The sequence below is a fragment of the Chrysemys picta genome, chromosome 8 (genome assembly GCF_011386835.1).
Source record: "Chrysemys picta bellii isolate R12L10 chromosome 8, ASM1138683v2, whole genome shotgun sequence".
Classification (NCBI taxonomy): Eukaryota; Metazoa; Chordata; order Testudines; family Emydidae; genus Chrysemys; species Chrysemys picta.
The window spans coordinates 78,240,432-78,264,045 of record NC_088798.1 but is presented as its reverse complement, the minus strand read 5'-3'; the positions used below and the strand labels follow the sequence as shown (position 1 = coordinate 78,264,045).

The 23,614-nt window shown below is 41.7% G+C and overlaps 1 protein-coding gene across 8 annotated transcripts in view; it reads left to right on the top strand.

Moving 5' to 3' along the window:
* The window catches only part of RANBP17 (RAN binding protein 17), a 256,109-nt gene extending 238,813 nt beyond the window's left edge, over positions 1-17,296 (top strand). For 5 of the 8 annotated variants that reach the window (XM_005284080.4, XM_042850768.2, XM_005284081.5 and 2 more), the window contains 3 exons: positions 6,266-6,364; positions 13,452-13,579; positions 16,734-17,296. In XM_005284080.4, coding sequence (XP_005284137.1) covers positions 6,266-6,364; positions 13,452-13,579; positions 16,734-16,830 — 324 coding nt within the window. In that variant the 3' untranslated portion in view covers positions 16,831-17,296. Of the gene's footprint in view, positions 1-6,265; positions 6,365-12,603; positions 12,664-12,931; positions 13,580-13,975; positions 14,055-16,733 lie in introns of those variants that run through there. The other 3 variants (XR_010589849.1, XR_010589850.1, XR_010589851.1) reach the window with 3 other exon arrangements.
* The last annotated feature ends 6,318 nt before the right edge of the window (positions 17,297-23,614 follow it).

Genomic DNA, 23,614 nt, shown 5'->3' with positions numbered 1-23,614 from the left:
ATATTAAGAATAGACACATTGCACACAGTTGTCATTAATTAACCTGGAGCTATCATTCTGAATGTATCTTCTGAGTAAGTGGTGACATATGTACTGTAGATAATTCTTTCCCAGAGAAAGCCAGACTCTGATACTTGAGGTTAGTAGCTTCTTACTCCATGAGTAGTTCCATTAATTTCATTGGGACCACTGGTGAAGTAAGATACTATTGCATGTCAGAGAGGCTTTCAGAATCAGGCCCAAACTGTTTTAAATATTGAATTTGGAGGGGATATTGAGCATCTGAAATAATGGAAAAATTAAAACAACACCAGAACAACTGTGAAACTCCATTTTTCTGCTTTCCAATTTACAGTGAGGAAAATAGAGATTTTAAAACTACTCTAGGTGGTTATAGTTTTGTAAATGGGAAGGGTTCATATCTTTCCCCTTATAAAATCAGTGAATAAATGTAGTGTTCATGCTGGATTTGAGAACAGCTCATTCAGTGCAGGCTCTTTGCAAACTTCCCCATGCAGTTCTGACATGATACCTGCACTCTGACCTGCGGTACCCCCTGCTAGTCTAACCTTGGGTTCCTTTCAGAGGGGACTGCCAGTTCCATGGTGATTTTGTGATGTGCAGATATGGTGAAATGATTGACTCATTTTCACTGTTGACTTATGCAAGGAAAGTGTGCACTGAACAGCTACCAAACTTCCCAATAACCCTCCCTCTTGTCTTATATCGGGCTGGGACAAGCAGTCATGGAAATTTTCTTTCTAAATACTTCATCCTTTGAATTTATAGTTCAGAAAGTAAACAGTGGTCTAGCAGACAATGCTGCACTTAAGGATTTATTTACTCTATACGTTTGACAGAAGTAAGATAGGGTGGTTGTGTCACTCAGCCTGATTAGGTAGATTATAGCCAGGTTTGTACTGGTTCATTTAGCTCCAGCCATAACTGATATGTACTTCATCAGCAGAGAGCAATCAGTAAATTATACTCAAGTGATAATGTGTATTAAATTTGAATAGTATCGTGTTTGTTTCTACTCAGTGTGTCGACTTAAGGAGATCATAGTGAAGGAAACAAATTGCCCTACTTACTAGAAAATGTAGCATTCAGAACTAATTTGTAAATCATTTACAGTGTCAGAACAAATTTGCAAATATATTGGCATCAGATGTTCTTTTAATTAATTGTGGATGGAAGGTGGTTGTTCATTTGGGTCATGTATTCAAAGGTATGTGTGTCAGGTGAACTATGCAAAATGCCACGCCCCACGAGTAAGTATTTGCAAGACTTTTTGTTAGTGTTCCGTATCTCGATCCTGCTTGTGTGGGTGTGAGACTGAGAGAATAGACCTATCTCTTAGCCAGTAATATGCAAATAGACATAACCTGTGACAGAAGCAGATTGAGAGAGTTTATAGCAAATCGTGTTTCAGTCTGCTGAAATGGCTGCATGCATATTTCAATTCATATGTATGTCCTGGGACTGGGACCCCAGGAGTGGCTTTTAAATCGTATATATACCTTAATTTTCCCCCAAATGAAGCAAAAAAGTTAGACTACTCTGAGGACTGTACCCAGGCCAGACTCAGTGTTGGCAACTCTCACGATTTTATCACAAGTCTCATGATATTCTGGGATTTTTCTTAAGGCCCCAACTGCTAGAATCCAGATATTGCATGAGAATCTCAGTTTAAACAAAAAAATGTCTGAATCTAGCCCTCTTGGTTGCAAAAAAATGTGAAAGTGTGACCTGAATGTACCCTCAAACCTGAGTAACACAAAGGCAAATATAAAAAACTCTAAATTAATTATATTTTTAAAAACTATCATTATTTTTAAGGCAGTGCCATAATTTGTAGAGCGAGATAATGCAGACTGGTTCACAATTTTGGAGCAGTTAGTGCCCACTACAGTTTATTAGAAAAAGATGCTCCATATACTTGCTGAAGAGGGAGGTGTTGGTGAAGGAAGGAGTGAAAGCTCCATTGCCAATAGAAATTAGTATTCATAGTTTTTAAATTAGGAGGTGGTTCTCTGGAGCCTGAGACACAAACACTCAGCAAAACTTTGTGTGCAGAGCTACAAAAATCTGAATATTTGTAATATTTGAAATTTCCTTAACAGCCAAGTGTTTGATTAAAAGCTGTTTGAGTTTTTAGAAATGTACTGAATCATTGGCAAAGGGCTGTTTTCTATCACATAATGCTGTCTCTGAGCTTACATAATGTACTTCTTAAGCATGTTAAAATGTGATTAGTTGCTATAGAATAAAATATTCATACCAACATAAGAGAGAGAGAAATGAGTTATAGGCTCTGCTGTGATGCAAGTGCTGTTCTGCTGATAACATGAAGCAGCAAAAAAGGCTCTTTAATAGAAAGGCAGCTTATGCGTCCTTGGGAATGAATTTTTATAATGAGGGATGTCTTTGGGAGCTTTTCCTCCAGCACCCAAGAAAGAGACTAAAGCGTTAGCATTGCTGGAAAAATGCATCCCTACTCCCACAATTCCCATCACTGCATTTCGGGAGAATCATTATTGGACCAAATAAAGTGGTATTAGTAGTTAGATCCGGATTCCTGGGCTCTGTTTCTGGCTTTGTCACTGAACTGCTTTGCGACCTTATTGGTATGTCCACATTGCATTCACAGGGTGTGATTGCAGCTCATATAGACATACCCTAGCTAGCTTCAGTCGAGCTAGCTCAGGTACCAGTAGCATTGAAGCTACAGCAGTACAGGCGTCAGCGTAGATTATCCACACCAGTATTTCCCCAGAGTTGTGGGCGGTCATTTACAGCTTCACTGCTCTGGTACCCAAACTGGCTAGTTTAAAGCTACATGAGCTGCAGTCACACCCTGAATCACATACCCTCTTCCTCAGTTAACCTGTCTGTGAAATGGGATAATGCTGGCCTCCCTCACAGGAGTGCAGGGAGGTAAATTTATATTTGGAAAGCACTTTACAAGTCTCAAATGAACTGTGATGTAGAAGCACTGAGCTGCCTTGTTGTTGCTGTGACACTTATTTATTCTCGATGGACTCCCCAGTATATCATTCTTCAATCAGCTAGCGCAGCCGAAAAATTTTATTATCTGCAGCTCAGTTCTGGAGCAGCAATTCTAGCTTGCTGTGTCAGTCCCTTCTTTAGCGTACATGACTGGAAGGATGAGGGGGTTGGTTCTAGTTTAAGTGATAACTAGATTCCTCTTCCTTCAACCGTGTTTGTTTTTGTCACCCAAGTAATTCAAAAATACTAGTTATAGCTAATTTTATTGTAAGAAAATGGCTGATTCAGCCAGTTCCATACATATTACTAACATCAATACTTGTATTCGGATTACTCCATGGGCATAGAGAACATCACTTCAGTGCTTTCCTCAGACACTCCAGAAGTTGTTTCGGTTCCAGTGCAACTTGAACACCTGTACTTTAAAGTGTTTATACCAGATTCTGGCTCATGGAAGCTATAGTGTTTTAGAAGAAACCCTCCCAAATTAGTGATGCCCACGATGTCTGAAAGGAAAAGCTGTAGCTTCAGTCTTGCTAGTCAGTCCATGAAGAAGCTGTATATCTGTCCTTCCTAATGGCATTGTATTATCTGAGGCAGGTGTTGGTTAAACTGAATCAAAAACTGGCAGCTCTCCCCAAATGCAGGGATGGATGTAGCTTGTACCCAGGTAAGTAGGGACAGACCACCAACACACACACCAGGTACTGAGGGCAGAGCCTTCTTGTAGAGAAGGTTGGGCCTGTCCTGTAATGGCTCCATTTGGCTTTCACTGTGAGCTTCTTTGCTGATTATGGCCAGGAGCTTCACTAGGGTGTGCATTTTGCCTCCCTATTTTATTATATTTGTAACAACATAGATTGGGACTTGAAATCTCAAAGAAACGCCCATGTGTTGTGTGATATGATCATTGGAGATTTAGTAGATGGCACTCTTCCCTCTCAGTCAGTATTGAACAATTGCCCCAGGATTGGTAGTAGGATAAATTCTGCTCCTGAAGGTGCCACCTTTCGAATTAGGCTTAATACTAAAAGCCTAATTCATATCCAGTGGCCCATTTCCTAAAACGTAGGGATGTGTCAATCCTGATGTCCTGGTTGAATGCAAACTCAAGTAATTCTATTCTGCCCCTGAAAGATTTCCCTTGTATTTTCGAGTGCTTGCTGTAAGATCCCCGATGAAAGATGCTATAGAGTTATGAGGAATTATTGCTGCTGTTTATGTTTCAGGACCAGCGAAGTTCCTGTCATTATTTCTCCAGTGGTTTTTAGTGTTTGCATTAATTGAACTATTGTCTTTATCCTGGGTAATTGAAAAGTAGCTTGACATATGCATGTTATAGGAAAGCAAAGTGACGGATTAGCCTTTCCCACGCCGCATTTTGTGCTCCTAGCATGAAAATTTCAAATAATTTTTGGCTATCTCCTTGTTCCAAGTGATTTGTAGTGCTGGGATTCATCTTTTTTCATTTAATGAAACATGTTGTTTGACTTAGCCTTGGTCAGTTATTACAGGCTGGTTTGCAGTGTGGCAGTTCTCTGGGGACTCTGCTCATAGCTACTCATTGGCCTAGAAGAAATGATTTAATGATTTTCCACATTCTCCTTGTGTATTTGGTTTTAGGGCTAGTAGATATTTTACAAATGTGAGTCAAGTTCTTTGTTGGTGGCATTTTACGAATTTTCACTCTGTCTAATCCCAACCAGACACTTTAGATTCGTGTGTGTTGTGCCCCTTAGCATTTTGAGCTCTAATGTGTTTCCAGAAGATCATAGGGCATTTTATCATCAGATGGTTTCTTTGCTTATTTTATTTATTAAAGTCAGGCTCATCCAATGCACTGGGTGCACATACAATCTCTACAAAAGCTACAAATAATAATGATAACTCAATACCCAACAATACGGCTTTCCCAGATACCTCCTACCCCAAAACAGAACCCCACCCCTCCCAGCAAAAGCCTGGGAGTCCTAATAGGCTTTGCAGCCAAACTTGGAAAAAACCTGGGAGAGCTAATAAGCCTTGCATTATTACCTGAAAGGAAGCCACTTGTGGCTCCGGCAAACCAATAGGGACAATGAATTCCATAACTGAGACCCCAACATTGTGAATGCCCTGCCTCCAACCCTTCCTGGATTAATAGTAATAATACCTAGTGCTTTATATTCCTAGCTATCCAAGCACTTTACAAAGGTGGGTAAATACCATTATCTCCTTTATACAGAAGGGGAAACTGAGGCACAGGGGCAAAATGACTTGCTGAAGTTCACATGCCAAATAAGTGGCAGAGTTGGGAACAGTACCTAAGTCTCTCTTGATTTAGAGCTTGTCTAGGTGAACATTTAGTTCACGGCAAGCTGAGGTGTAAATCTACCCTTCAGTAACCTGCTGCATACTTAGAAGCTGTTTGAAGCCTGCTGACGCATTAAAAGTTTGAGTGCCCTTTGATCTTGCCCACTTTGAAATGGGACTAGATCAAAGCACACTAAAGAACTGTTAATGCACGTCAGCAGGGTCCACATGAACAGTTAGTGTGCAGCAGCCTAGTGGGGGAGAGATTTACATCCAAGCTTGCTGCAAACTAAATATTCCTGTAGACAAGCTCTCTATCTTTGTTTTTGCCTTCACAAAAATAGGGAGCTCTCAACTCAGGTGCCCCAGTTGATCACCGAAGTATCCCACAAGAAAAGGGGTGGTCGCTGAGGTAACAAGGACCTCAATTTAAGGTTAAAAGCAGCACTTTGAGTGGCACCTGAAAACAAATTTGGAGCTAGTGCAGATTACTAAGCATAGGTGTGACTTTTAGGCAGCCATTTTCCACATCATCTGAAGTGTATGAGTAGTGGTAAAGATCAGCACTGGACAGAACACACTGAAGTGATCCATCCTCAAGGGGGCAAAGGCACAGGTCACTTGTAGTGAGGTGTGCATGTGATACAAATCATCCCAGCTGAGTCATGTTGTAGTCTGTTTTCTGGTTAGTTTTTTCTTTAAACAAACCTCGGATGCCATTTTTCTAGAACTTTCTACTGATAATGGCATCTGTTGGGTATGGGAATAATTATACAAGAGTGAATTGTGGAGAAAAGAGTATAACGTAGTTGGGCGCACACACACGATGCCGAGGAGTTCAACATTGTTTGCAAAGGGATTGTTTATTTTTCTGGGCAGTCATTAGTTAAAATCCTTGTGACCAAATCACACCTTATAGCACAAAATATACAAACTAATGCAAAATAAACACATTTTCTTTCAGATGATGTCGATTCTGATGAACACCATCATTTTTGAGGATTGCAGAAACCAGTGGTCTGTGTCCAGACCACTGCTAGGGCTTATACTTCTCAATGAGAAGGTAAGTATTGCAGAAATGCTATCAGATTCATTCTGCACATGCTCACTATTGTGTCTGCTCATATGGTTGAAATAAAATCCTCTGCTGAGCAGGGCCGGCTCTGCCTTTTTTGCCGCCCCAAACAAAAAAAAACAACAACAGGGCACAGGGCAGCCAGACCCGGAGGCAAAGCCAAAAAAACCCCAAAAACCCAGGGCGGAGGGAGGCCGGACCTGGAGGCAAAGCAAAAAAAACCCCAAAACCCTGGGTGCAGGGCGGCTGGACCCGGAGGCAAAGCAAAATAAAAAAAAAAAAAAAAACTGGGCTCAGGGTGGCCGGGCCTGGAGGCAAAGCAAAAAAAAAAAAAAATAGGGCAGCCGTGCCGCCCTAAGATTGGACGGAATTGCCGCCCCTTAGAATCTGTCGCCCCAAGCATGAGCTTGCTTGGCTGGTGCCTGGAGCCAGCCCTGCTGTCGAGAAGCTTAAGTTAAATACTATTAAATCTTATTTTTGGTGTTGAACCTGAATTTTTTAAATGTAATTAATTTTCACAATTTATGCTGTTTGTTTACTTTTTGCCTTTCCCTCAGATTGGGCAGTGAAGCTAGTCAATTTTTAATCAGTTGCTGCTTCTCATGCATTAGGCCAGTGCAGTAGTATTTGTGTTGTGAATGGTTCTGGAAATGTTTAATTCCAGGCAAAAACAAAACTAAAAAAACTTTTTTTTGCTGATAATTTTAAACATCCCTGTTAATACTATGCATTGCCAAACCTGGTGGTGTTGATCGGTAACAAAACCTACATTTGGGTGACTAAACAAGCTGGCATTGTCCCTTTAAGCACAGTTTTAGGGGATGCTAACTACAAAACAGAAGAGTGTTCAGATTTTGTCATGTTTGCTCTTTGCATTCACTGTATTTGCTCAGTAATTAACTTGTACCTTACTGAATATAAAGTTGCATTTGCTCATAGACTTACAAAGGTTTCAAGACTTTAACAAACTAAAATGTTCTTTGCCATGTCTGATCCTTAATGCACACTTTTTAGATAATTGAAAACAAAAAGTCACTTACAAGACTGCCAATCCCTGCACTGGGCATTAGAGTAGGATAAATATAAAGCCACGGTTTCTAGTCCTCACAGTCTCATAGATTTCCGTGACCCCTCCTGTGGGTTTTCCTAACCGGTGGAAACATTACTCAAAGTATCACCCAAGTTTCACTGGAGAGATTTGGAGCCATATTTTCCAATTGGAGGGAAAGGGCTTCGTGCCCAGCCTACAAATACCACAGATACCAGTTATCAAAAGGAAAGCAGAGAACAGCCCAGCAGAACCTTGGCCATCTCCAGGGATAAGCCTTTGCCCTCATGATGCTCTCCACCCACAGGAAGGCTCCCTTTGGAGTGATGCTGCTATTGCCTACTTTTCTTCAGCTCCACACACCTCCCCCATAGCCTCTGACAAGGAAGGGCAGGTGCTCTCCAGTTCTCACCCCCTCAGACCCTGCAGAGAGAGCCCATGCATTCAGGGATAGGGCACATGGCACAGAGCTACTGGCCGCCCTTTCAAATTCCCCACCTCTTTTCTTGCTGTCTTGCTCCCTTCTACCCATGTAAGGGGTGGAGAAAAGTATCCAGCACAGATGCTTTATAAGTGTTGGAGAGCTGCTCTCAGTGAGGCTGAATGACTTAATTTATGTAATAGAAAAATCCAGCCACACCTTCACCCAACAACTCAAGCCCAAACTGTGGGTCACAAAAGTACAGTTAACTTTTTTGTTAATTTCTGCCACTCTGATCTTCCAGGGTCCAGCTGGAAGTAGAAACCCTGCAAACACAACTACTCTTACGCAGAAATTCAAATCCCACTTAGCCCAAACAAGGATGTAATGGAAATCTTGCAAGAAAGGCAAGAGTTCTAACCCAGTTTCTCTGCCAGAAATGTTCAAAGAAGCATCTGGTCTTTGAGGGATTTATCTGAACCTTGTGAGCTTTGCCCATCTCTCATATTTACTAAAATCTTGAGTGTCTGCTTCCAAGGCAGATTATCTAACCTAGGGAACATTCTTCAGACCATCCCTTCAGTAAGATCTGAAACAGTCTATATTTGGATACACTCAGCATGTCGCCTTAGTGCAGTGGTGGGCAACCTGAGGCCCATGAGGGTAATCCACTGGCAGGCCTCCAGACCATTTGTTTACATTTGCACGGCCGCCCGCAGCTCCCAGTGGCCACGGTTTGCTGTTCCCGGCCAATGGGAGCCGCAGAGATGTGCTGGTCGCTGCTTCCGGCAGCTCCCATTGGTCGGGAATGGTGAACCATAGTCACTGGGAGCTGCGGGCGGCTGTGCAAATGTAAACAAACTGTCTGGCAGCCCGCCAGTGGATTACCCTGACGGGCTGCAGGTTGCCCACCACTGCCTTAATGGCTTAATATAATCGTCTGAAAAGGAAACCATTTCAGTAAATTAATGTGAGCTAGTCTAAATTTGTGCTATTTGCTGTGTATGGCAAGGTATTGTTTCAGAAGATATTGACCTATAGTATTCTCCATATTTCAGAGCAGGATCTTACTTTATTCAGAATTGCTTTATCTCTTGGGCAGTCACAAGTGGCAGTATATTACTGCTTTGGAGAATGAATTGTCTATACAATAAGATAGTGCTGGGAAAAAATAAGACACTAAGATTAGCGGCAGCCGCATACATTAAAATTCAAACTGAAATCCCAACCATGGAAGGAAACTAATAGAAGAAGAAAATATATCAAAAAGAGAAGCGCTGTCTCATCATTCACCTGTGCTGAAGGATCCAATTTTAGCCATATCCAATAGCACTGTCATTCATCTTCTTGGTGTGTTATTGTGATTTAAATCCAAGCTCTATAAGGGAGAGCAGTTCTTTTAAAATGATTGAGAGGGAATAAGGGCAAATTCAGTGTTTAGAAAAAGTTTATGACATCACAATATTATACTTTACAGATGGAAGCAATATTTCCTACTTTGGGAGGAAAACTAATCATTTTCTATCTGCTCTGAGTCACTGCATCATTATAAAAGTGGGAAATAAGTAGTTTTGTGCATTCCCAATCTTGTTCAAGATGACACTTTTGTTTATATAATGCCTCTGATTTATAGCATTTAAATATTAGCTTGACTACATATTAATTATGTGCTTTTGATGTTAGCCACTTTAATGTAAGAAGAAATTAAATATTTCACTTGAAGATAAAACCGTGCAGTGGTGAATCCTAAGAAATAAATGTGTGGCTAGCAGAGTATTCTCTTTCTATTGAAATTAGACTAGTTCTAAAGATCATGGGCTTTGTTGTCAGAAATGTGTGTGTACATGCACCCTTACTTAGCACCAAGTGAGCTATGGCACAGTCTCTTTTATGAGGGTGGGGAAGGGGAATGTGACCTACCTAGGGCACGTCCCTGGAAGGCTTAGCTCTGAGAATAAATGAGGTGTGAAGGCCCTGTTGCATTGCCTCTCTCCACCCCATGCACTTCAATGCCCTATTCTGCAGGGCCACAGGAAAGGTCTGAAACATGGTTACATGACTGCAGCTTGTGTACTCCTGCTGGCAGTTAATGGAGTGGTGAAGCAGTGCCAGAAGCAACCTGCAACCCCCACTGTACTGTGGTGGGGTGGCTCAGGAGGGGTGGTGACAAGAACAGATTCAGCATCCTTCCAGTGTAGCTTCTGCTGATGATGCATCTATGAAACCCCGAGTGCAACTGCCGCTGGAGCACAGCTATCCTTGCAGGCACAGGCACATGCAAATTGCACTTGTGTGCACCCATGGGGCATATCTGCCCCTTACATGTGAGCTGAATTATGGATGGACAAGATACCATTAAAACAAGTGAGGAGACCACCAAGCAGCAGAAGTAAAGTATGAGTAACCATTATAGTTGCTGGTGGCAGGAACTGTGGCTACAGAGATTATATCCTGAATTAAGGGAATCCATTTACCAGCAGCTGGCTGGAATGAATTAAAAACAGTCACTTCTGCAGCAGTCATGGCACCAGCAAAGGGAAACTGGCCCACAGTGGCAAGCGGAGCTGGAGGAAATCCCTTCTGTATTAGGACACTGAAGCAACTATTGTCCTCCAACCAAACGATTACCAGGTTAGTGGAGAAGAAGCCATGAGAATCCAGGCAAACGTGGCTGCTAGCAAAAGAGATGCCATTGCAGAAGGTGCTTAGAAACCCTTTCAGGACTACTTGGGGTCTCGGATCAGCTCCTGGCAGGCAGCAGCCCCAATAGACAAACTTATCTTATCAGTGGAGGCAGTTTTACAGTTAATTGTCAAACTATTGATGAAGGCAATTTTTATGAAAAAGTGTATCCTTATCTGCACAGTTTGTTCCCTTTCAGTGCCTTTCTTCATGGCAGCTCTCTCTAAGGAAGCTCTGGGGAAGCCACTGCTCACGAAACCAACTCATGGACAATCTTGACAACTTTTCTTTGTGTTGTGGGCCTTGCTAGAATTATCCATCTCTCTCCCATCTTGGGGCCAAGCCACGTTCTTCATTATCTGCCCTGACTGCCTGTTGGCTTTAAACTATAAGGCCCTAAATGGCTTGGGACCTAGCTACCTGATGAAGAGCTCCTCTCCATCCATAAGACTGCTGCCGTTGTGGTCAGTGGAGACGCTCAAGCTAACATCTCTCTGGTTTTAAAGGAAGGGGGCTGATGTCAAGGCATTTCCTGACAAGGAAATGACATTGACATTAAACGACATTGCCTTTTAAGATTCTTGCTCTTCCTGTTCTCCCATTGGGCTGACAGCCCAGATCTGTACCCTTAAGGCCTTGCTGCAAGGCTTTTCTGTTTTCCCAGGCTTTTGTTGGCAGGCAGGTTGAGGGAGGCTATAGTTTTGTTTGGCAATTCATATTTTTAATTTGGGGGTTGATCGATGAGAAGGCCATTTCATTCTGGCTTTCTGCACATTTTTAGTATCTGTACAAGCCCCTAGAGCTTGGGATAGATGCTTTTTAAAATTCACATTGGGGATTGCAAAGGCCTGATCTTCAGCCTAGCAATGTCCAGGCCTCTCTTTATGCACCTTCAATTTTGGGGGTGCAGTTTAGATCTTGTGCATGTCCAAGCACATGATTGGTAGGTGCAGTTAGACACACAGATGCCTAAATTACCTAAATTTCATCAGCAGTTATTTGTGGTCAGGTTTTGAAAATTTGGTCCTAAAATCTTCAAGTAGCTTCTGCTGGGACTCGTTGATGGTACAGCTTGGACTGTGGAACCTACCTTCCAGCAGAGGTACCTTTTGAAGTGTTTTGACAGCTACTACCTTTCCTGGCTCTGAATGTTCAGCGGGTGGAACTATGAAAGAGGGGCAGGAATCATCAACCACCCTGCTTCCTTTCAACCATGGCAGCAGATAGACCAGCAGCCTCACCGGTCCTGGGACCCAGATTCATCAGAATGGATCATGCCCAGTGCCATCGCCTTTTTGTTTAGTTGGGTTTTAGTTAGTTGGTGGTTTTTTATTTTTTTCTTCTTCTTTTCTTGTTTTGGTTTGTACTAAGGATCTTACTGCTCAGGAACCAGTCCTTTGTTCTGGTATTATGGAATTTGAAAACAAATCAGGGTTCAAAGGTGCAGTACTTGTCCTGCCATTTTTCCTGTTTTGGACACCCATGTGTGTTGTTTGGCCTGCTTGGGGAAGGTTATTTGCTTTCTTATTGCTCCATATGCAGCTTCTTCACCCCCAGGATCAGAAAAGTGCATCAGAATAGCCTCCAAGTTATGCTATTGCTAGAAGTATTAGCAGTTAAACCTTCTGGTTCTGAAGCACCAGGGATCCATAAGTGCTGGGAATCCAGCCTTGGCTCCAGCCCCCAAGGGGGTTAAAAAGTCCAGCACACTTGTTGGCCTCCTTAACTGGAGCCAAAATTATATTTTACAGATGGAAGCAATATTTCCTACTTTGGGACACAGACTCTTTCCACTTGACAGCATGTGCCATAGGACTTTGACAGTTCTAGAACTTGGCCTTCACCCAAGTACTTACTTAGCTCATGAAGTCTCTCTTCAAACTCATGGGAGACTGTTCTCCATTTCATGTCTTGATTAAGATATTGTTTTCTGTAGCTATTCCGTCTGCTAGAGAAGTGAGTGAGCTGTAGGGACTCATGGCTGACCCCCACTCTTACAGTCCTTCACAAAGATAAAGTGGTGGTAACATAATTCCATCTTAACCAGTTCATAAACTTGCCAATGTTTTTCCTTAGGCCTCACTTTTACTCAGGAGAAGCTAGGCTGCACACCTTGGATGGCTTCTATTTAAAGAGGTATGCAGGAAATCATAGACTGTTTATCTCTTATGGGGGAAAAGTACAGGTCAGGTAATGGCATCACACAACCTTTTCAAGTGGGTTGGACTCCGTATTGAAGAGTGTTATGAACACACTTCTGTTCTTCTTCCAGAAGGGCTTAGAGCACACTCGCCTAGAGTTAAGGCACTTCCGTGGCCTGTATTACACATATTCCCATATTAAAAACTTGTAGAGCTGCCACCAATAGCCCAATTCATACTTTCCACAAACCATTATTCCTTAGATCTAGCATCGAGGTCAGGCACCTGGTCCGGTAAAGAAGCATTACAGTCTATATGTCAGGGGCCTCCTCATCCCACTGTCCAGAGGGAGGAGTGCTGCTGACTGGACACCCAAGAGTGGGAATGTGTAGGAGCCATTTGACAAAGAAATGAAAGTTGTTCAGCTGTAACTGGAGTGCTTCAAGATGAACTCTACATATCCACACTCTCCACACACCTTCCCTCTGTCTGAGTGTCCTGATTTCAACTTGGGACCTAAGGAGCCAATCAAAAGAACTGAGGCGGCCAGTTCACCATGCTTCCTTTTATAACCTCCTCCTCCAAATATTGTGAGCCGTTTGGGGCACAAGAGCACTCCAACAGGCACTGCTGCTAATACGTTCCAGCAGTTGATGCTGCACCATCGGCGCATCTCAAGAGTGTGAATTCACAGAGCTCATTCAGGGTTCTGATTACAGGTGAGCAACCTCTGCTTTTTATTTCTAAAGTTTGTTTCTGAGTATTTTCTGCTTTTGATCACAGTACTTCAGCGAATTAAGGGCAAGCTTGATAACCAGCCAGCCTGACAACAAACGAGAGGTCCTTGACCAGTGCTTTAGGAACCTAATGGAAGGAGTGGAGCAAAACCTTTTGGTAAAGAATAGAGACAGGTAAGCTCACAACACCCTAATTGTTCTCTACTGATAAAAGCCAAATAAAACACTCAACCAGAGAATAACATGACAGAGTATTCTGGGCTAACCTGCAACTACAGTGGAGTTTGTTAGCTTCCTTTAAAAGTAAGGTAATGTCCTACCAAATAATCCTCCCTTAGACTTACTAGATGGAGCCAGAGCATTTGATAATTATCTATTTAGTTGTTCTTAAATATGTATTTATTTAGCATAGTCCCAAAGGCAGGGCCTGCCAGGGAATGAGTGCTCCTTTCTCTTTTTTGCCACCACCTCCCCCTTGGAAAAAACTACCCCATTTTCTGGGGAGGGGCATAGGTCTCCCTTTCTCCAACATGTGATCTCTCCAACAAAAACCAGTTCTTGGTGCTGCAGAACTACGAGGGCTTCTGCAGCCTCTGCTGCTCTAGGTGCTGCTGCTTTGACTGACCCCAGCCCCTGCAGATGTAAGGAGGTAACTATGACCTGTAAAAAGACAGAAATGGGAGAGGGTCAGTTGGGGACCCCGTAACAGATAAACGTAACATTGCTGAGTTGTTTTTTGTTTGTTTTTTAGAAAACCAAGATTGGCAATTTACTCACTTTCACCCTTGCTGTAAAAAAAAAAAAATGGGGTTAGTTTAAAACAAAAGCAATAGAAGTTGCCTGTTTGAGGTTCACACTAGTCTTCTGTTACCAACTGTGTTTTCACCTCTCTGCACCTTTACTCCACCAAACCAAAATCTTGATATGTCATAGGCGTGATTTATACCAGGGTAGAACTTCCTGGAAAGCTTGAGACAAACCGGACAAGACATTTGGGAGTGGTGAAAGTTAAAACAATTAGATGATTCCGTTTCCCCATCATTTTCTGAGAAATGTCAACTTGTCAAAACTCCAAAACAGTTTGATTTAGAACCCCCAGATGGGTTTTAATCTGTCGTCTTACGCTAGGACTGATGCCTTAAGCTATTTTTAGGCAGAAGAGGGTTGCTTTTGGAATTATTTAGCTGTTAAAATATGTTTCTGAACACATTATGGTCTCTGCAGAGATGATCATTTCCTTATATCCCTGATACTAAGTTTATAAACTCCACATGACCCCACTGTAGATAATGGCAATGGGCGGAGCCAGTTAAGAGGGGGCAGTGTGGAGATGGAAGGGTCCCACCTAGTAATGTAGTGACCACACCTATTCCATGAAGTAAGTCCACATGACATGCCTCACACAAAGCTTTCTCCATGTCGTGGGGAGAGTAGGGAGCCATGTGGGAACCAAAAAGGAGGAAATCACAAGAGGTGATGGTGGCAGACAGTCTGGGGAGGATAGAAACCCATCTCTGGACAGTTTGTAAGCTCCATGGGGATTTCTGTGACTGAACAATCCCACCAGTGGATGACCAGGACTTCACTCTCGAGGGCTGTTAATCACCTACCTTGCATAAGCCCTAAGTTCAAACATGCACAGCCTTTTACAATAGAATTGCAATATACAGTGTCTGTGGAGTATTCTAAACTCCAAAGGTTGGGTGGTCTTTTGGGAAGTCTTAGTAGCTGCAACTAGAGATATGTAGACTGCTCACTCTGGGGTAATGTGAGCAGGTATTATCTAGAATCATTAAAGGAATGGTACATCAAATGAGTGATCTTCTGTCCCAGCTGCCTGGGCTGGCTTTTGGGCAGCCATAGTATCAACAAGCAACATGTCTTATACCTAGGCAGCCCTATTTTCAGAGGTTATTTTGGTCTCTTATAAGTGTCTTGTAACTTCCTAGCAAAGTCCATTTTACAGGTTTATTTTAATTTGGGATGTTCAAATGTGAGCAGAAATCAGTTTTCAGTAGTAAAGAAATAAACACAAAAGTAAAAGAGTATGTGCAGAAACATTCTGAAATGCATCCTCTGTAACCACACGCAGCAATCCCTAACTTACCACACTGCTGCTATCTGCAGCCAACAGTGAACTATGGAGAGCATGAACAGGAAGGGATATCCGCCCCAATCCTGCCTAGGGATCTTAGACCCACCTGGAATCTCATTGGCTTTGAAAACATTCATCCACACAGAGCCCTTTGCAGGATCAGGGCCTTAAACTGTAATTCACAATTGGTGTTCCTTGGACATCTTCCTTAATCTGGCCTTACTGAGCCTGTGAGATCTGAGAGCCTCCAAGCAAAGAATGTTAGAGCTGCAATCAATGCAGCTGCAGCATTTAAAAAAGGAGGAAGGGCCCTATATTTGGGGGCACATCTAAGATCAGGATTGTGTGTAATATTTGAAATTAGAAGCAAAACAATTTAATTTCTGCTACTGAAAATACAGTGATAAATGGCAGCGGTACACTTTGTTTTAAAGAAAGACAGAGTGAGGAAATGGATCTCATCTGGATCAGGTTTGCACTTGCTTTTAGGGCTAAATCAGGGCAAGGGTTCAGGTTCAGGTTGTGATAGTGCTGAAATTACATGTGCTGGCCTAGTGAGATTTTGGTCCCCCAAAAAGTTGTACAGTATTCATTGAGTTTGCACCATCTGTTCTCATACGTCTTTTGAACAAATCAGTACCAGAAAATAAACCTTATTTTTATATATGAAAAGTGGTTCAGATATGAGATTCCGATCTGACTCACCTCTGTCTTAAACTTGCCAACAAATATGGTAAAAGAGAGAGTTCAACCTACGTTAATAAACAAGAGAATTCGGTCTGTGCCATAAGTGTAACTGTGTCCTGTTTTGCTGAGAGACAGGTTGTACTCTGCCTTCACTGTCAAGAAAGGACACTAGGTCTGAAATAGCCTGAACTCAATGACTTTCTGAGCATGTTGCACAAAGCCATTCACTTGTCAAGGTTTTGGGGGATGGTTGAGGGCATTTTTCCCATAAGCAGCGTGGGATGCAAAGGAGCTTTTCTGTTGCTTTGATTTCCTGACTGGCTGAATTTACCATTCACAAGCAGTTCGTGCTACTCATGGTCTGAGCTTACAGGTTGTCTACACACAATGTTATTAATGCTGCTGGATAGTTATTATGTTGTAAGACTAATTGTCAGGACACCTAGAGATTTTATCTGAGCATTTTTAATGTTTTTCCTATTGTTTAAATCTAAATAAATCAGAGGTCTGGTTTAACCAAAGGTTTGGGGTTTTCTTGTTGCCCAGATTCACCCAGAACATGTCGGTCTTTCGAAGAGACATGGCTGATGCCCTGCGCTGTGAAGGGGCTACGGAAGCAAGCAGTTTAGATATGATGAGTTGACACTGACTTTGGAAACCAGAGCATTGAATAACAACATATAGACTTTGAAAGTTTTGGACCTCACCATATTGTTAGATAGAAGTTGAAAACTTATGAAAACTATTTTTTTAAATAACTTCTGCCTTTTTATATCTCTGGCCTAAATGTAAGAATTTATAAGTGAAAATGATGTAAAATCAGTCTTAGCTTAAAGAATGTTTTCAAATTTTCTTATCAAAATTTATTATCCCTGTTCTTAGACATGTATGAAATGGTGTAGAAACAATACTTAACCAAAGAACAAAATAAACACGCATTGCTTCTAAATGTGTACTAGTTAATGATTCTTAGTTCCACCCATAGTAATAAATAATGTTTCTGACCACTTTCACTGAGGTCACTTCTGATTGAAACTTTGAGGCAAAGATTGGTATAAATTCTATATGAACTCTCTTGAATTAATAAAAATGATTATTTTTCTACAAAATGGTTGCATGTATATTTTAAACATGAGGTTTATGACTCTGCACACTGCAAAGAAGAACAAAGATTAGCAGAATGAAAACTGAGCTCTTTTGGACTAAGAATGTAATAGGAAAACCTAGAATATGGGATATTATAAAGCTTAGAGACAGTAATGCACTCTTTAATGAGATAAAGATAATGCTTTCATTACACAAACATACATTTCAAATGTCTTATTCCAGAAAAAAAAACACAAACAAAAATACAATTGTTAAGACAATTTTTTTAAAAGAATTAAATCTGCCACCTCTGGAAAAAAGAAAACCAGTAGTTACAGACACTTATTTCCCATATTCAGAGTGGTAAAAGGTATAATGAAAGGGTGCATTTAAAACAGAAAATTCAGCAGATTCCTCTTCACCTCTTCAGAGATCATAAAAAGTTCAATATGTGCCCCAAAAAAATTCCTTTTATGCTGAGGCTCATGCATGCATTATCCACTCTGATTTGGTGTAGAACAATTAATTTCCATTTTGTGGTGGGTATGAATTATTGCATGGGTTGATGAAATACACAAATTAATTGGAGTGAAATTTAACAAAAATTGAACTATTTAAGCAATAAGTCAGTTACATTTTTTTAATGTACAAAAGCTATTACATGCAATTAGAAACTGCTGCTATCTCATTGTTTTCTTAACTAAGATGTAAATAATCTACTTCATATGTTTTTCATGCAGTCTTAGATTTGCGTAACTTGGTAATATTTTTACCACTTTCTTGAAAAGAATATGTGACTTTCAGTGCACCTAGCGCGGGGGAAGTTCAAATCAGTATTTCCAGTAGACATTGTCCTGATTTTTTTCTGTGATTATCTTATATTCTTTCTCTATAAATTTTAAATAGTTACAGTAGGAACTATATAGGAGATGAAATCATTCAGTTGAGCAGTTTTCTGTCTGCCTTACATGGACACATAGCTAAAGAAAATAGTGTAATCTACAGCCATAGGGCCTAATTTGCAGAATTACGGCGCACCAAAAAATCCACTTGAACCCCGGCTGCCTGACATCTTTGAAAATCAGGCCAGTTTTATTTAGGTGCTAAATGTGGAGTAGGAGCCCAGTTTTAGGTGCCCAAGTTAGATTAGTTCAAAGGCTTTATCGTTATTACTGATCAGATAAATAGCAGCTAGTACAATGAGTCACTTTACCACTGAGAATTTAAGACGAAATTAGAAGCTTCATTGTTAAGCCAAATTCTGAAAGCAACAAAATCTAAACTACTTTAAAGAATGTTTGGGAGTGGAGCAGTTGTTTGTTGGTTTTCATTCTACCCCTGAAAATGGCTCCAGGAGTCTATGTGCTAAATGGTCTCTCCTTTTTTGGTAAGTTTGCTGTAGAAATCACTTCAGTTATCTGGAAACTGTATACATTTGCATTAAAAGGTTCAGATGAAAACTCATGTGTTCTTTGACTCTGCTTTTCTTTGTCATCCTGCAGAAATAATGGTTAAATGCAATCAGCTTGCACCCACAAATCAGTCAGTTTACTGGCTAAATTAGCCTGCTCTGCTGAAAGCTAAATTTTGGCATATTGAAAAGAAGCACCATGTGCCCTCATAACTCAGCACTCCGATTTTAGGGCTTCCTCTAATATAAGGCTATTGAATCCCTGGAGCACTGAAGTACATTTTCAAAATTTCACTTCTAAAACATACCTTGTTACAAACAAACAAGGTCCTAAACTGGGCAGACTTGATATGCATATTTGAACAGCATCTTAACCTCAGTTAACAATTGACAACTAGAACTTATGTAGAGTAGACAGCCATATAAACATGCCTGCTTTTAGGTTTGGAAATGGATGGCATAACAAATAAAGCCTATATTTTAAGGCTCCGGTTTCTTTCTTAAGAGTTTTAACTGTCAACTCTTCAAAGGGGCACTGTCAAAGTGAGTAGAGACCAAAATTTAACCGACCTTTTCTTTCTCTTCACCTGTTCACAAAGTTCATATAATTCTTTATAGTCGTCTTCTCCACAAGTGCTTTAAAGCATCCCCCTCCACCCCCTTCTTTAAAAACAAAAGGTGTGGAAACAATGGAGGGATAATATCAATGGGGAGATGAAGTTCAGACTCCCAAGGTGGCTGGGGAAATTACCACAGTGGTGTCCTCTCAAGAGATTACTGTGAGCTAGCCTGAGTGATTATTGTAAAGTGAACAAATCAGGACTTGGAAATCAATCTGATTCTCCCCCAAAGGTACTATGTATAACAATAGTGCAAAACCTAGTCATCTGAAAAAATCCCAGTTAGGTCTTCCTCCTCCGAGGGAGAATGAACTACCCCCAGAAGGAGCCTAGCACCGGTTGTATTTCATATGACTATGAAAAGCAGATCCAGCTCTCCAAGGAAAATACAAAGTTTTAATACTTTGCCCTGCTTGCATAAGAAGCCTTCGAAGAAACTCAGCCACTGGTGTGTGTATGCTTTATAAAATAATTCCTTAGACTTTTTAATGTTTTATTGTACTATGAGTTTATGGTGACAGCAAACCTTTCAAACTATAGAGGGATAACACACTTCCTTGCCAGATTAAAAAATAATGTTAGTGAGGATTTTATGTACCTTAGTTTAGATTGCTGTTAAGAGTGCTTCTTTGAGAACATTATCTTTGAGGTTTACAGAAAGCGTAATAAAATATGTAAGTTACATTTCTACAAACAAAAGCCATCATATAAGTTATTTATAAGTGTGAGATCGAAACAGTATCACGATAAATAAACCCTAATGGATACCTGCGGCATCCATCCTAACATAATTTGCCCAACAAAAGTGTTGAAACCAAGTCATATTTAGTAGAAAAAGCTGGCAGGAACAGAGCATAGTTGTACAAAATAAGAAAAATAAAATGGAGCAGAGAAGCAAGCCATTTGGGGGTGCTGGCTGCTCCATCAGGTTTGCACAGTAACTTGTATGTAACTCTCTCAGCCTTCCCCCTCAAGGAGTTTGGTGCCAGATGCACAAAGTGATCAGATGTGTCTATGTTTTCCAAGATCGTCCCAAGTTAGGAGGACATTTCTAATTAGTTTGAATGGAATCAGAATTGTCCCCTGATTTTACCAGAGATGGCAAAATAATGTCCAGCCAACTGCTCACTTCCTCTGACTCCTCCCCTTTAACTTTGGCTCCTCCTCTGGTACATCTTTTTCCCATCTCCACCTCCTAATTTACTCTCAGGTTTATGTGTACAAAGCAATTCCACGGCCAAATAAATGGATGGATAATTTCATATTACTTTTACATTCCTGTGCAATCTTGCCCCAGAATATAAATTTAAATTTTAAAAAAATCAAGTCACTAACCCTTATGATTGTGAAGATGAGCCTCAAAATATGAACTGAATGTAACTTTGTTTGCCTGAGTCTGCAGACAGCCTGAATCTAACTGCTTTGAGTGTGAACTGCACCCATTCATCTCAGCTGGGTGCCAAGGATGGCAATGTGTATTTTAGTGTTGTCTGTTTCACTGCTGATCATTTAGCTTGAGGTTAGCTCAATAATATGCTTACTTCTTGAGGGAGGTAGTGGCAAATACTGGGGCAGGATACAATGGGGCATACAGGAGTTGAATAAGGGGGAAACTCTGACAGATTCCACCCACAGACCGACCTCCACTCACATGAGATACCAAAACAAGACTCCACTCTTAGTTGCGCTTGACAATAATGATCACTCCTCTCCTATTTTAATACTTTGATCATCATTAGATGATGACAATTCAAATGTCAACTTCAGAGTTAAAAACCCTCAAAAATGTGAAAAGCAGCAGTTCACACCTCTCTCAAGACCTATTGTTTAATACTGCATGCAAACTTAGGCACGTATCGCTGCGTCAGTTGGACTGGTTTCCCGTGTGGAAGGTTTTCTTCACAACCAAAAGGACTAGAGACATAATTATACCTTTTAAAGAAAAACTTAGAAGCTGGAGCCCAGTAGCCTTCAGAATAAAGTACCAGTGAGCTGGAAGGCCCACTATGCCCCCTGTGGGAAGGTAGTTAAGAAATGCTGGGGTGGGAATGAGAAATTCCCCACCCCAGAATGTAAAGTCGTCACTACCCTGCCCTTCCCTGGTGACCAAAAGCCTCAACTTCTGCTTAGCTACCAACCCCCCCCCCTTTCCCTCCTCCCCTTCGCAGACAACTTCCACAATGCATTTCTGCCTTGTCAGTATCACAGTCTGCAGCTCCTCGGAACAGTTCAAATGCAGAGGCAGCATAAATACGTTGACTCCTGCACTGACTGGACCCAAAGGAGGTGAGGGCTCAGGAAAGCAATATGTATAATTACGGGGTCCCTGCCATGTAACTTAGGTCTAATGGGTCAGAGAGGACACAGGGTCAATTGCTATTTGTTTGCTGGGCCCGATACCCTACCCACCCACCATCCTGCCTGCCTCTCTATTGGCTGCTTTGCCCTATCCTTTGACTCTGCCTTGCTACCCTATAGATTGCACCTCAGATTTCCTCCCAATGGCACATCAGGATCAAAGCGGGAGAGATGGCCCCTGCAATGCACAGAGGTCGCTGCTGGGACTGACTCTAGCAGTAAGGTAAAGGCTGGCGGGGGAAAAGAAGCAGGGATCCGAGGAGGAGACTGATGTGCTTGCAGCCATCACATCCCTCTTCCCAAACTGTCTCTCCTCCCATGCTCAGTCCCCACCCAAACCTTCCTTTCTTGTCCACCCCCCAGTTACAAGTCTCTCAAACCTCCCCAACCCCCCAGTCACACCTGAACCCTAAAACTGTCCCATGTCCCCCTCCCAGCAGGACATATTTTCTTATCTCCAGTAGCCAAACCCTGGTATGTGCTTGCCCCCCAATACACATACGCTGCTCCTTAACGACAGCCTAAGCGGTGGCCCACTATGGAAGCTCTGAAATCTGCTCACCCTCCACATGCTGCTTATTAACATACCCTCTGCCTGCAACACACAAGATGTGAAATGCCCCACCTTCCTCGCCAGGCTAAAGGCAAACACACACCCCTGAAACTGCTTTCCCCATTACTAGTGCTGAGCGAGTTAATGAAGTCCACCAGCCCTTAGTGGGGGTCAGTTACAATGGGGATTGATAGGTCATGGCTAGAAAATATTTGTGTTTAATGTTTACAAAGTAACTGTCTTCAGCATTAAACCTCAACCAAGTACACCTGTCCAGAGAAGGCTAAGGATAACTATAATTACCTGGGCTGCTCGTTAACATTAGAGATACAACACTCATAGCCAAAGACAGAGGCTAAAGCAGTGGGTCTCAAACTTTTGACACTGGTGACCCCTTTCACATAGCAAGCCCCTGAGTGTGACCCCCTAATAAATTAAAAACACTTGTTTATATATTTAACACCATTATAAATGCTGGAGGCAAAGTGGGGTCTGGGGTGTAGGCTGACAGCTCGTGACCCCCCATGTAATAACCTCGCAACCCCCTGAGGTGTCCCGACCCCCAGTTTGAGAACCCCCTGGGTTAAAGAAAAAACATCCTTTAAAAGCTTCCAATGCCTTCTCACAGTGACACTATCATCATACATTATAACGGGGAGAAAAAATCTTTGGGTCAAAGCTCTAGTATTTGAGTAACCCTTTATAACCTCAGATATGGCATCACTCCATCTAGACACCCACAACACATATACATTGGGGCTGTTTTGTAGGTGCTTTCAAGATTAATCACCTTCAATCATCACTACTTCTTGAGCTTCACGTCAACAGAAGGCAATATTTTAGATTACAACTGAAGCCTAGGTTGTGTTGCTGACTCCTCCGAAAACATCTGCCAGTTACAAATACCAACCTCAAGCTGCTAATTTATCCATCAGCAAAAAAAAAACTAGTTTGACAAAAACTGCCTGTGAATGTCAGAGACAATAACCGTGATTGAGCTGCTTTTTATTATTTTGGATCTATCTATAAAAAGTGCCCTGCCTCTCTTAATCTCTGGCTCTCTCACACAGGCTCCAATGCCATTTAATTTCGACATATTATTCATCAAATCCCCTTGTACAGTGCCAGTGCTGATGCAGAATGGCTGCTGTAGTTCACTGTAGAGATGGCTCCATTTCAGGGTGGTCGCCGTCTAATATTAGAACCACACGTGAAAAAGTCCTTGGGAGATGATTCAGTCCCATTGGCAGCACAGGGAACTTTAGTTTCCCAGATCAGTGGTTCAGGTGGACATACTCTCCTAGCTTCAGCTGTGTCCCAAGCATAGCCAATCCAAAACTGCTACCATAGGTGGATGACACCAACTGTTATTTTGAGTATTATGTGTATTAGACCCCCC